At 38.1% G+C, this 14,046-nt stretch overlaps 1 protein-coding gene across 1 annotated transcript; it reads right to left on the reverse strand.

The window, feature by feature from the left end:
• Positions 1-926: 926 nt before the first annotated feature.
• Positions 927-12,272, reverse strand: LOC132921119 (homeobox protein abdominal-A homolog). Its single transcript, XM_060983969.1, is given in 3 exon segments — positions 927-4,140; positions 10,082-10,631; positions 10,633-12,272. Coding segments are annotated over 3 exon segments (1,470 nt in total). The 5' UTR covers positions 11,149-12,272; the 3' UTR covers positions 927-3,736.
• Positions 12,273-14,046: the final 1,774 nt, after the last annotated feature.

Genomic DNA, 14,046 nt, shown 5'->3' on the forward strand with positions numbered 1-14,046 from the left:
TTTCTCTGATCCACTAAACAACTCGTATATACGCGCATACCACAAATTAATATTTAAATTTAGTGACATATATTAAAGGCGAAAAAAACAAAGCTACATTATTTGATTTTTTACAACTATATATTTGGTTTCAATACGCAAAATATAAAACCCATTATACCGTGCAGAAAATACTCCAAATTTAAAACTTGCGTATGGGACATGTGTGTAGATACTTAGTTGATTCTTATTTTAATTCCTCACACAAATTTGTGATTTTTTCGAATGTTAAAATATCAACTCGTAGAACGTACCCATGTTTTTATCGGTGGAATTTTTGGAAAGTGTATCGGGTATATAGTATACCTACGAGCAGTACCAATGGAGACAAAAGTATATACATTATTATTATATTTACGTGATAGTGGGTGGCATCCGCGAATATATGTCCATAAGAACACGACATGTGTGCATATTTTTTGTCAGTGTCCATTCAAGGTCTGATCGTCACATCACGTGAGACAATCGCACTCGCAACGATTTATTATATATATATATATATATATATATACGTATGACTGAACGACAGTTGGACGCGGTTATTAATAAAATATATGTCTTATAAATATTTATGCGTATTACCTACGCCATCATACGCGACACTTCTTTATAATAATAATAATATAATCATCATTATTATTAATTAACGATATATATGCTAAGTCGTCGATGTCGGACTCCCACAACAAATATTTTGCTGCTGCCGCTGAAGGTAAGTGCGCGTATACGAGGACAGCCGAAGCACGGCAGTGCGGGTCATCGACAATATTTCTGCACATACTCCGAATCCGACTATCGTGACAATATATAATTGCACCTACGTATATATTATTAAATGATATACTTTATGTTGTTTATCTAATGCGTATAAATAACAACACCGGTAGTTAACGCTGATTTTTGTATCGTTTTTTTTTCTTTTTAAAATACTAATATAACAAATCGGGTTAATATATTTAGGACAAATAGTAAATAATATATAATAATATGTATGTAGCAAATTTTGAAATAGAATTCAATTTACACGTAATTATAATAATAATAATAATAATAATATGTAGTCTACTAATTAGCAAAAAACAAAAAAAAATTACACTAACTTACAAATAAATCAAAATTTACAAGGTACAATAGGTATAATAATAAAAAAAAATTATTATCCATTTCGTTTAACATTAGTACATATACAATTGACGCGAACCGAATATAATCACATTTTTCAGTTTTTCATATTGCCCATATTACATTCTTATGCTGCGTAAGTGTTATTGTAATACATTATATTAAATTATATTATAATATAATTACGCTCAAATAACATTAAATTATTAGTATACTAAATACTTAGGTCGATACAGATGACGATATAATAATATTGGACAAAATATATCGGTCGCGCGAGTTCGTTCATTAATACAATGTCATAATAAATTATAAATACTTTTTTTTTATATTCCCATAATCTATAATATTAATATATACAGTAAAATAATTTTTTTCCTGAAATCTATTTTAAAAAGAAAAATTGAGTTCAATCGTTTTTTATATAATGTATAAATATTACATTAAAATTACCTATTATATATATTTATATAAACGCGGTATACGCAACGATTAAAGCGTTTTCAAAAGAATGGGTAAGGGGAGGATCGCATTAAAAACAATAATAAAATAGATTTTGGCACCAATAAATAATGTTTAAAACACTAAAGTTGAACCGAACGAAAAAAAATATAATAATAATAATGATGATGATAGTAATAATAATAATAATAAAAATAATAATAATGAAACTAATATAACAAAATAATAGTCATACATAACCAGAACATAAATAACGTAAAAAAAAAAAAAAAAACAATAGAAAGAAAAATTACACGTTTATTTATTTCGCAGATATATTTCAAATAAATTGCGATCTAATACTTCAATAAGACTGGTAATTATTTTTATTTTTTATGAAAAAAAATGTGTGTATATTATAAAGAATTGTAAAATATGCAATTAAATGCTTTAGCTACAATGTATAAAAAAAAAACTTAACAAAACGAAAGCCGCGATAAACCGTTTTCATATAGCTATAATGTATTTTTGTAACTGTCTTGTCTTACTGTTTAAATAATATTGTCGTACATACATTTTGCAATGATTGTATATATATATATATAAATAGGTGTGTGTGAACAATGTTTTATAATATAAATACTATAGGGGAAATATTGAGAAATCGAAAAAAACCGACTAACATCTACCTATACAACTGCAGTTTAAATTAAACAATATTATATATTATATGCATACGACTTGTACAATACCTATGCGTATATTATAAATATCTTTAGTTAATTATTTAGTATAGTAAGTTATATTACATATTTACACGACACATTTTTTATTTAAATATTAGAAAAAAAATATAAGAAAACGCTAAAACTTGCTTAAAGACGGAGATCGATAGTTTTTCGTCTAAAAAAAAATTATTAATATAATAATAAATATATAAAAACCACTGGTTATGTTTCGAGAAACGATCTATATAGTTTTATGTATATCATTATTCATTATTATTATTATAATATTTATTATTATTTAAGTTAGAGGCTAAGTAAAAAAAAAAAAGGAAAAAAGAAACGATAACTCATTTTTAAATAAAATACCTACAACGACGCTATATTATTATAATAATATCATCGCATCACACTCGAACGCGTCCAACTCGGGGACTTATTATAATATTCTACATCATTATATTGCGGCATATACACGTTTCGTTAAATACACATATACATAATATCTAAATAGTAAAAACACATTGCGTTATGTATTGTATATTTAGCCTAATAGTATAATCTCATATAAACGTAGTAACTTAAATTGTATTTTATGTATATTTATATAATATGTACACGTTTAAACATTATGATTTATAACATATTATAATATTATAAAATGTCGACACTCTGGAGCCGATGGATTTTTAAAAAGGTACACCTAAATATGTTAAAATAATACACATTAATATTATTAACCGTATACGCGATTAAAATATATTTTATGTACCAATACCGCGTTTACCCTTCCGTTTTGTAATTTCAAACATTATTTGTTTTCGATTGGAGGTTTCTTATTTTTACGGCTAATCTACGACTGAATGTTATTATATTGTTGTGTTTGAGCGAGATTTGGGATAGGAGACGGTGCTCGTCCGGTTTGGAAGAATTATGAATATACGATATTCCTATATGAATGGTCTATACGGACTATACGAATAGCCCGAGTACGAATTTCACGGTAAACGGACGGCGCAGAAATTCGATCACGTGCGTCGAGAGACATTCCCGTTGGCGTTAATGTCGTAGCCAAATCTGTTTCCGATATTAATCGATATAATATAATGTCATACCTATAAATGCTGTAGACTCGTACACGGCATTTTCTGGCCACTCTAAAAAAAAAGTCGGTCTCTTCCCCGCGAATGTATATAATTTGTGTTATATCGTGTTATGTAAAATAGATTAAGACTTACGTCGTACTCGGACTTACTCGGATGTTACAGTACTTAGACGGATTGCATCGGGTAATGATGGTGTAGGTGATGTGGCGGCGGGGGTAGCGGTTGTAGTTGATGGTGTACGTGGTGCATGTGCATCGGTGGGTGGGCAGCGGCGGTGGCGGCGGCTCCAGAGTAGTGCAACGGTCACTGATGGTGTTTGATGGGCCCGTTGCCGTGGTGGCCGCCGATGACCTGCATGTGATGTTGGTGATTGGCGTTGGCGCTACCGTTGCTGTTGTTGTTGTTGTTGGACTGCTGCTGCTGCTGTTGTTGCTGCTGCTGCTGTTGCACGGCCTGCCGCTGGCTGTTCTTCTTGTTCTTCATGCGCCTGTTCTGGAACCATATTTTCACTTGGCGTTCGGACAGCGCCAGGTTCCGGGCCAACTCCCAGCGCTTCTGCTTGGACACGTACGCGTTGAACAGAAACTCCTTTTCCAGCTCCAGCGTTTGGAACTTCGAGTACGGTTTTCTCTTCTTGCGCACGGTCACCTGACCCGTCCACTCCAACGGGTTAGTTCCGACACCCATCCCGATGCTCGACAACGAACCTGCGAGTACACAAAACGAACGGCGTTAATATAACAAAATATATACCTATGAACAATTGCTCGTGAAATGTTCAATTGTACGCGTCTATGAGACGTTTCGCATTATTTCATTATTAATATATTTTAACAGCTTATAATATATGTAATAATTAATAAATATATTTATTTTATTATTAAAATATATATACGGAATATTCATTTAAATAAGATTATTTATTTATTTTTGAGAACTGAGTGGAGAGTTCTTCTGTATCGTAAGTATAACAAAGTCGAAATCAAGTTCTTTGGTATTAAAAGCAATTAAATTTATATTGAAACGCTACTTAAAAAGTTACGTGTAACTATTAACGTCACGCGTATTACTATATACCAAACACCGCATGATATTTATCGCAATTATATTATAATATATAGCCATATAGGTATATGATAATGTTATGTTCGATATTACTATAGTGATAATGTTTATCATAATATGTATTAAATATGTAGTATTTATCATAGAATTACGTTATACGTCTTGTATAACTTCATTTCACCACTCGTCTAGGGATTCACGCTGAGAATATTTTAATTCGATACTACGTAGTTGCAACTCAAAGCGGGATCGAAACTATATAATCAATTTTGAACCAATAAACGACCATCGCGGGTTATTTTATGAATTTACACCGAACTGGTGCCGGCATAAACGTATTTATTTTTTCCATAAACGGATCGAAAAACATTTTTATTTATACAACGAAATAACATTAAATACGTCACGGTCGATTTGTGCTCGTATTATATGGAATGATATGTTTACGGCCGGTTTGGCGCCTTTAAGCCAGCGCTCGATCAAATAGCCATTATAAAATCGGCGGTCGGCTTGGCCAAAAGCCTATCATCTGTACATACAGTGTCTGCGGTATACAGGCCGCGCGTATGGGTACCTGTACGACTTGAACATCGGTCATTTGAATATTTTTTCTTATTTAAATCGTCAACTCGCCCTGTATAAAACCTTTTACACAATGTATACACTTCGTCGATCAACGCACGGTTATAATATGTACACGACAAATGCGTTGCAGCGGGTGATCGCACGGTATAATATGTGCCGTATAATATACACATATACACGCACACCTTTATGTCGTATATCGTCGTGCAAGCATAGGTGAACGCTGCAGGTATACATACTACACGCGTAAATGGACTGCAGGGGCATTCGTGTTTCGTCGAAGTGTTAAAGGACCGGTGACAATTTCGTTTGAAAACTGCAATTTTTCGGGGTTTTTATATCTGTTTCTCGTCTGCGGATAACATCCCTCGTACCCGCGGTTGGGGTGAAATTCGCAAACAACCGCCCCTGACGGCCTGTACCCGATAAAATGTATATATATATATATTAAGTGTATAAGCCCGTTATTATTTTATATTATCATGCGTCCGGGTCGGGGTTGTTTTTTTTTTTTTTCTGAGAATTACGAAATACGCGTTCGTTTTGTCTTTTAGATTTAAATAAAATACTATTTATATGTATTCTACTCTTATAATGTAATCGGCTATCATATGCGCTTATATACTAAGAATGAATTTCACGCCAGAAAATATAGGTGTTGTTATACACTTACTACACTGTCTTAAACAATATAAATATTATTATGAAACGCTTTCGTATAAATTTATAGATAATATTATACATAGGTATATATACCACAGAGCGGAAAATATCGTGAATTGTTGCGCACGCGATAGTGTTGCGTCAAACAAGGGTTGATTTCTGTTCGATTTCGTAATGCTACAGCGCCGCCGGTCGGAATTCGTCTGACGAAGCTTATGTCGTTCGCACCGTGGCCTGATATATGACTTCCGAATAGAAGTCAGCCACCAGACGTGTCGTCCACATCCGTGTGTACCTATAGCGAACACACATTACGCGCGTATGCCGAGTACGCGTATAGATATATAGACTATATTATATTAACGGGAAAAAATATACGGTCGGACTGGTGCCGCAGCTGTCCGGGGACACTGCGGCGCACACCCCGTCGCAGCCGCGTGTCGGCGACTCGGAAAATTAAAAAACGCGTTTTTTTTTTTTTCGTTCGCGACACAACGATATATTATATGTATATTATGTAGATTATATTGAAGTGTGGGAGACGCGCGTGACGTATAATATGTAAAATATTATAAAACACGCCCGGCGACGGGGGCAGACGGGTCGCGCGCGCTTAGGAACTAATAATAATAAGCAGATGTTATATCGAGTATATAAACGGAATTTAAATTTTTCTACGCGCTCACACACAACCTCACGTATACATTACTTGTACGCGTACGCGTGTGTGTATGCGCGCGCGTGGTAATAGTGCGCGCACACGCGTTATGGTTGTAATATTATTATTATTATTATTATATATTACGTTCCTCCGAAATGGCACTCGGAGTGTCGTCGGCGTACATACGGCTTATATTATATTTAGTAATATAAGTATAATAACAGTCTCGCTTATATACGGAACCGACAGTGGTCGTCAACATTTGCGTAGCAATGGCTATATAACACGCTGCAGTAGCTATATGTGACTTCTATATATAATTAATAAATGTATGTGTGTGTTTGTGTGTGTTTTTGTGTTGTACTGCATTGATATCGGGGCTTAAATGTTAAAGTAGCAAGAAGAAATTACGGGGAGCACTATATGATCTCTATATAGAGTTTTTTACCGCTGTATATATTATAATATCATCGTGTTAGGCGTAATTTGTTGTGAGTATAAAAACGTATAAAATTAATAAATTAAAAACAAGACGTTTATTATCATCGGTAAGAGTTAAACCTAACGCTGGGTTTACTGCATGTAAGGGTGTTGATTTTTAAACACGGTGAGTCGACTATAGACGATGAAAGGTGCCGCCGCACTGCTGCAGTTCAAAATAATCTGCAGAGGTATTACAAAGTTGCAATAATTACTATTAAAAGTCATTAATTAATATATAAATGTTAATCGTGCCTTTTGGAGTAAAGTAAATTTTGACGAATCTTCTTAATGGTTTTTAAACGTAGAAATACCGAGTCCCCCTTACAACCCCTAACCACTTTAAGACTATTATATCCATATTTTTGTGAGGTAGACATAATATCTAGCGGTATATAGCATTTTACTGTGAAATATATATAATTTTACGAACTCACGGCTGTGTGAGTGACGAAAAATTATGAAAACCTGTTTGAGTCCTTAACCTAATTATTAAAAAATTTAGAAATACATGTAGGCAGTAAAAACATTAAGAATAGCGTCTAATTGAGAAACATAACTGTTTTAAACGAACTACACGTTTTTTAAAAACACTACAAGCTCGCGGTTTAATGAACAAACAAAAAGATATTTTTAGAATTTAAAAAGCATCCAATATCTTTATAGAATATTATTTATTATCCATGAATTTTTGAAATATGTGTTCAGTCGATTTAGTATTAAACGACTTAAATATTTTCATTTCAACTCGTTTTTATAAAGGTAGTTGTATATATATATATATATTATAAACAAAATGTCTGTTTTTTCCATAAAGTACACATAGCACAAAAAAACTAATATAATGAATTTAAGCATAGTATAGTTATCTGCAGCGATGTGGACGTAGCCGTTGATGAGTTTATAAGTTAAAAATGATTTTCGTCTTAGACGATATTATAATATCTTAGTTAATCGGATGACGATCGACTTGCAGTATAAGGACCGGTGGTAGTTGTAGTCGTAATAAGTATCACGAGCTATAAAGGTGTCACGAATGACGGTAATAAAAACACCTAAGTATATTTTAGTTAAGAGTATGGTTTCGCCGGCGTTTAAACGCGACCGCGGTCAGCGGAGTTGACGTTTTGGTCATTTTGGATATTGTGGGTTGCAAAGTATGATCGTATACCCATTATGTCTATATATATATACGGCACGCACGGGACAAGGAATTCAGATCGCTGTGGCGCGGGAGCTTTTAATCCGGTAAAACTTATCGGTCGTCGGCGTGCGCGATACTCCGGGGACTACTATATACAGTTTCGATTCGATATGATGTACATAAAGTGTCTAAATGATGGCCGCGCGAATTTGTGCAAACAAAATAAATAATATACCGCACAATGAAATAATAATAATAATGGTTTGCATCAACTGAATAAAATTCGTCACAGTGAAAACACCTATACATCGCGTTATGGGCGGCGACCGAGTGCAGAAAACCCGCGTATTGTAAAAGATGCGCGAATATAAGGGTGCGGACGCCACCGCCGTACTTCGCCGCGGGGACAGCTGCAAATTACGCGCGGTGGAACGCGACATCGGTAGGTCGGTCGGTCTGTCGGCGGTGACGCGATACATTGCAATATTATGTACTAATATGTCATTCGATTTTAACGTTTTTTTTTTCTTACACTCGTTTTCTATTTCCGCGAAAATCATAAATTATATACGTGATAACATTTTCAACTCATGCTTTTTTTTATACCTCACTGGTTTTTCTTCGCTTCCGACGGGATGCACGGCAAACGCGTGAGCCACGCGAATAACACGTATATTTTAACATAATAATGTATTTCTATATGTGATACGCGCGATGGTACCACACGCGTACGACCGACCAGCTAGCTACACACACACACACACACACATAATATAGCAATTTAATGATATCATAATATTATAATGACATGCGCATCGTAAGCATAAACTTGAATATTACACTCGTCATGTAATACCCATGTCGAGAAACTACGAAAAAACTGGTCTAGAGCGGTTTTTGCGAGCGCGTTCACACGGTACACCGAAATCAAAACGTCTGCCGTACTATGATATTATTATTATTATTATTATTTAAATTCGTAGACGTAGTACACGTATAACACTATTAGGCGGACAACGAATTCGGTAGCAATCGAACGGTGTATTATCGTTATCGTTATTATTATTATTAGTATTATTTTATTATAATTTGAGCCCCGCGCGCGCGGTGTATATATAGGTTGTGCATAGGCATAGGTATAATAATATTATATACCATCGGACCATACGACGACGACGACGACCCGATACCGATGCCGCTCTGCGTGAGTGCTGCGCTGACCGTGTGTAGTACGTACATATTATAATATATATATGTATATACACACAATATGATGATAATAATAATACACGCGGCGGCATCGACGTCGAACTGCCGCAGAGACAGCTGACCTACCCGTCCAATAAAATCGTATACTTTACGGCCGCCCGTCCTTTTGTACGCGGACGGACGCCCGTGCACGTATCGCCTCTGTTGCTCGTATACCGCACAACAATAATAATAATATATTATAAACTATATGTATATACATACACGCGGCTGCTGCTGCTGCACCATATATATATACATTTATTTTATATTATTATATATGTCATGTGTGCTGCGTACACCACCACTCTGCTGCACCAGTACCCACCCACACCGGCGTGCATATACGAGACGGCACATTTACCTATATATATACTGCGGACGGGCGTGGAAGAGAAGTCGTATTATATGGAAAGAGAAGAAGACGGAAAAAAAATAAAAGGCCGTAATATATTATGTCATTACGCGCGTCGTGTTTGTTTTGAAATCGTATATTTATGTCCAAATTTTTGTACAAGTCTCCGACCCCGCGGCACGTATGTGTCGTTCTCGGAACCCGCAAACGGGTCAAACGTTGTCGTTGTCGTCGTTATTATTATTATTATTATCATCACCGTGTTATATGTTCGTCTCTCCGACCGGGTAAAAACTGGTGCAGAGGTGTGACGCGAACATTATTTTTTTATACGATACACGAGCGACGCGGATAAGACGCGACCGCGGTATTTATATATAATATTTTATACGCGTACAATATGCTAATATTATTAACGTGACGAGTCGATTCAAAACGAGTACGTACCTGTTGGCGGGTAAGGCGTCGACGTGACGGGATCGTGCGAACTCCCGTAGTTCCTGAGCGGCAACGACGACGGAGGCGGTGGCGGCGGCGGCTGGTACGCGTTGTCGTGGCCAAACGGACCGGCGGCCGGGCCGTCGGCCGAGCCGGACGTCATGCGCGACGAGTTGTTGCCGCCCCGGTCGTCGCCAGGGCTGCCGGACTGCAGGTACGTCGGTTGCGGCGTGTCGGCCGGACCGCCGCCGCCGGACGGGTGTCGGGACGCCGAAGCGGCGGCTGCGGCTGCGGCCGCGGCTGCAGCGGCAACGGACGACGACGACGACGAAGACGTGGTGGTGGTGTACGGCGAATAGTTGGTGCACCAGGACTGCGAGAACTGGTGATGGTGGTCGGCGGCCGACGGCGGTCCTGCGGAACTGCTGCACGGCGTCACGCCGCCGTTGGTGTATTTACTGGCGAGGCCGCCGCCGCCGCCGCCACCGCCACCGAGACCGCCGCCGCAATAGTCGGTGGCCGCGGGTGACCAGAACGGCAGGCCGGTGGGCGGTTTTGCGGCCGCCGCCACCGCCACCACCGCCGCCGTCCATGGACGTCCGGTGATGGTGGTGATGGTGGTGATGGTGGCCACCGCTAGCGTCCGCGGCCAGGTTGTAGTAGGTCGGCGCGGCCGGCTGGTGGTGGTGGTGGTGATGAGGCGGAGCGGCGTACTGGTCGAACGCGGCGTGGTCGACGACGGCGGGCGAGTACGCGTTCCACTGGTGGTGCGAGTGTCTGATGACGCCCGCCGAACCGGCGGCAGTGTCCATGCACTCGTAACCGCTGCCGCCGCCACCGCCAATGGAATGCGATTGCAACCGCTTTGCCGGTATGTGCAACAGAGGCGGTGGCTGCTGTTGCTGTTGCTGTGGCGGTGGTGTGACGGAGGACGTGATCGGCGTGGACGACGGCGACGTCTTAATGACGGCCGCCGGCGCGGCGCGCGCGATGTCCACCGACGGTGGCTGCAGCGACACGGACGACGGAGGCGGTGGTGCCGGCGGGCTGTCCTCGTACAGGCCGCCGTTCATCATCGTCCACCAACTCAGCCCGGGTCCGGCTGTCGGGGTCGGGCACCCTGCACCGGTGGTAACATCGTGTTCACCGCCACCGTACAGCGTACCGACGGCAGCGTCCCCGAGGTCGCCGATGATGATAATTGTTGTGGTTTCGGACGGGGTTTAGGTGACAGACGACCGCAGGCGTAGGTGATTTTGGTGAAGTAGACGATGTCGGCAGAGTTCAGACGTCGGTCGGCGTTAGGTCAGGGTCGGCAACAGAACACAAGAAGACAAGTCCAGATCAGTTTAGAGTATATAACGGTTTTACATATCATGTATATATTTATATATATTGCGTGCGCGTGGATAGTTGTATTTATTACATTTATATATATATATTATTTATATTTATATATAAATCGCTGCCGCTTAACCGCCAGACGAGGCGCGCGAGCGATTATTACGACGACGCGATCATGAACGGCCGAGGATTCTTTTGAGCGTCGAACAAAAAAAAAAAATTCAAGTACGGACGCATATAAGCTTGCGGTGAAAAAAAATCCGTTGGGAGAATTATGATCGCGCCCGTTTCACTTTTGAAAAATTTTAAATAAAAAAAAATAAAACAACGATAAAAAAATAAAAATAAAAAACCAAAAATGCAAAACTTAGCAGGAGACGACGATGTTTTAATGTTATTATATTATCGTGTATGCGAAATACGCGACGGAACTACCGAGACCGCGGACGGCGCGTGTGCGTGTGCGGCGGAGGTCCGAAGTTTCGTACGCACGGTGCACGAGAGCGGACTGACGTGAGAAGTGACGACCGCCGATGACGGGTGACGACACACCGCGCCCGACGGCTCACAAACGGGCCGACGCGAGCGCGTAGTTGTTGTCGTTGGTGTTTAGCGGCGTGCACCGTCGTCGTGCGCCCGTTCGCGTGCGCGTGTGTGAGCGCGCGCCGCGCTCCCGTCTCTTGCAACCGTCCGACCGCCGCGCTGCTCGGCGGACCGGCCTCGGACTATGCCACTGCCGTCGGCGCTCGCGACAGCGCTGCTCTCAGGGCTGTCGTGCGGATAGAGCCGCTGCTGCTGCCGTAGCTACCGTATCTTATGTACACAATACGCGTTACAGAGTCGAAACATTATTATTATTATTATTATTATTATATTTTTCATGTCCGCCGCCGTCGCCATAACGATATCAAAGGCGCCCTTTCGTCGCCACGATATATAATGAATAATGATAATGGCGCGCGCCCTCGAGGTTTTTTGTCGTTTCTGCATGAGCATATATATTATTACAATCATAATTCAAATTGGATACCTTCAATATCGGAAATTGTGAGATAACAAACTAACTATCTTATTAGATATATCATCGAGTTTAACCGTCATCACCTACGTTTCACTTGAACTTCGCAGAATATATGTTAAAAATATTATAACTATTATTAACTTTTATCTGAGAATAATATATATGGTTCAATTCAGTCTATCCATTATATAAATTAGCATTTTTAATCATTGAATACAGATATACACTATATGTAGTTTAATCCGGAATATATAATAAAATATATTATAATATATAATATAAGTAGATAAGTATAAGATATTAGTTTCAATCTTTCAATCATGATAAAAAATAATAATAATAATTTGTCATGGGTAGTTATGTATAAAATGAGTTGAATTATTGTATACCTATCATAAAAAATAATTTTAAATAATTTTAATAAACTTCTTTTATATAATTTCATGTGGATCTTGTTTATTCGAAATTTGACCGATACTTTATAATCGAAATACATAGTCATATATCCCATATTGTATATAGCTGCAGTAGTACAGTTTATGTAATATAACTATATTATACCAGAAAATATAAATCTAAATTGACTCGTTGACGTATTTTAAACGCTATATTTTTATGTGTATATACCTACATTTGGGTTTGAAAACCTACAGATGGAAATCGGCCTATATAATAATAACATCTATATTATTTTATAACGTGAAGAGTGATTTAGAAAAATATATGATATATGTATATTATTATTACTATACCTATAGGTAGGTATATATAATATCTGAAACCTACAGCAGATTTCGTGTAAGTTATATGTACGAGGTATATATATATATATACATGTTTATTATACATAAATATACCAACGAAGTTAACAAATCCGGATTCCAGTTCTATATATCTGCGTTTCATATGCATAAGGAACCGGCTCGTCAAAAATAATATATTAATATTATTAGTCACGTCCAAAAAATTCGATGACTTGCTATGTATATATATATATATATTATATCACGTACAAAACTATTTGAAAACTATGCGCGGTGCATTGCAAGATGGATAATATATAGGTATTTACAATCCTTCTGGAAATAGGCACCACCATTATTATGTACCTATATATATATATTATGTATATAATATGAAAACCCATTACGGACGACGGTCTGACGGTAAAATAAATTGTATTTCTGACCTCAACCCTTTTAGAGTTTACGAGAGATAACGGTCGTATACGTTATACGTATATAAGCTGCAACTATATATAGTATATATATAATATAAGTATATAGCTTATATATTTAATACGAGTGTGTATCGATATATACGGTATGATGTATATTCCGGACGTCTGAGCGGCGACTTTTGAAATACGAATTCGAATAACGGACGCCATATACGATATAATACAGCATGACGTAAATATAATGTGTATTATACGTATATATACTTATATGATGTGTACATGGTTATAACTTATAACCGTTAAAACGCACTGCTGTATACAGCATTACGCGACAGATTATATAGATAGGTAGGTGTAAATGCTGAATTTATACAAAATATGAGCTGGCGATGGACGGATTTGCACCGGTATGTATAGAAAAAAGAAAAA

This window comes from Rhopalosiphum padi, chromosome 2, assembly GCF_020882245.1.
Source record: "Rhopalosiphum padi isolate XX-2018 chromosome 2, ASM2088224v1, whole genome shotgun sequence".
Classification (NCBI taxonomy): domain Eukaryota; kingdom Metazoa; phylum Arthropoda; class Insecta; order Hemiptera; family Aphididae; genus Rhopalosiphum; species Rhopalosiphum padi.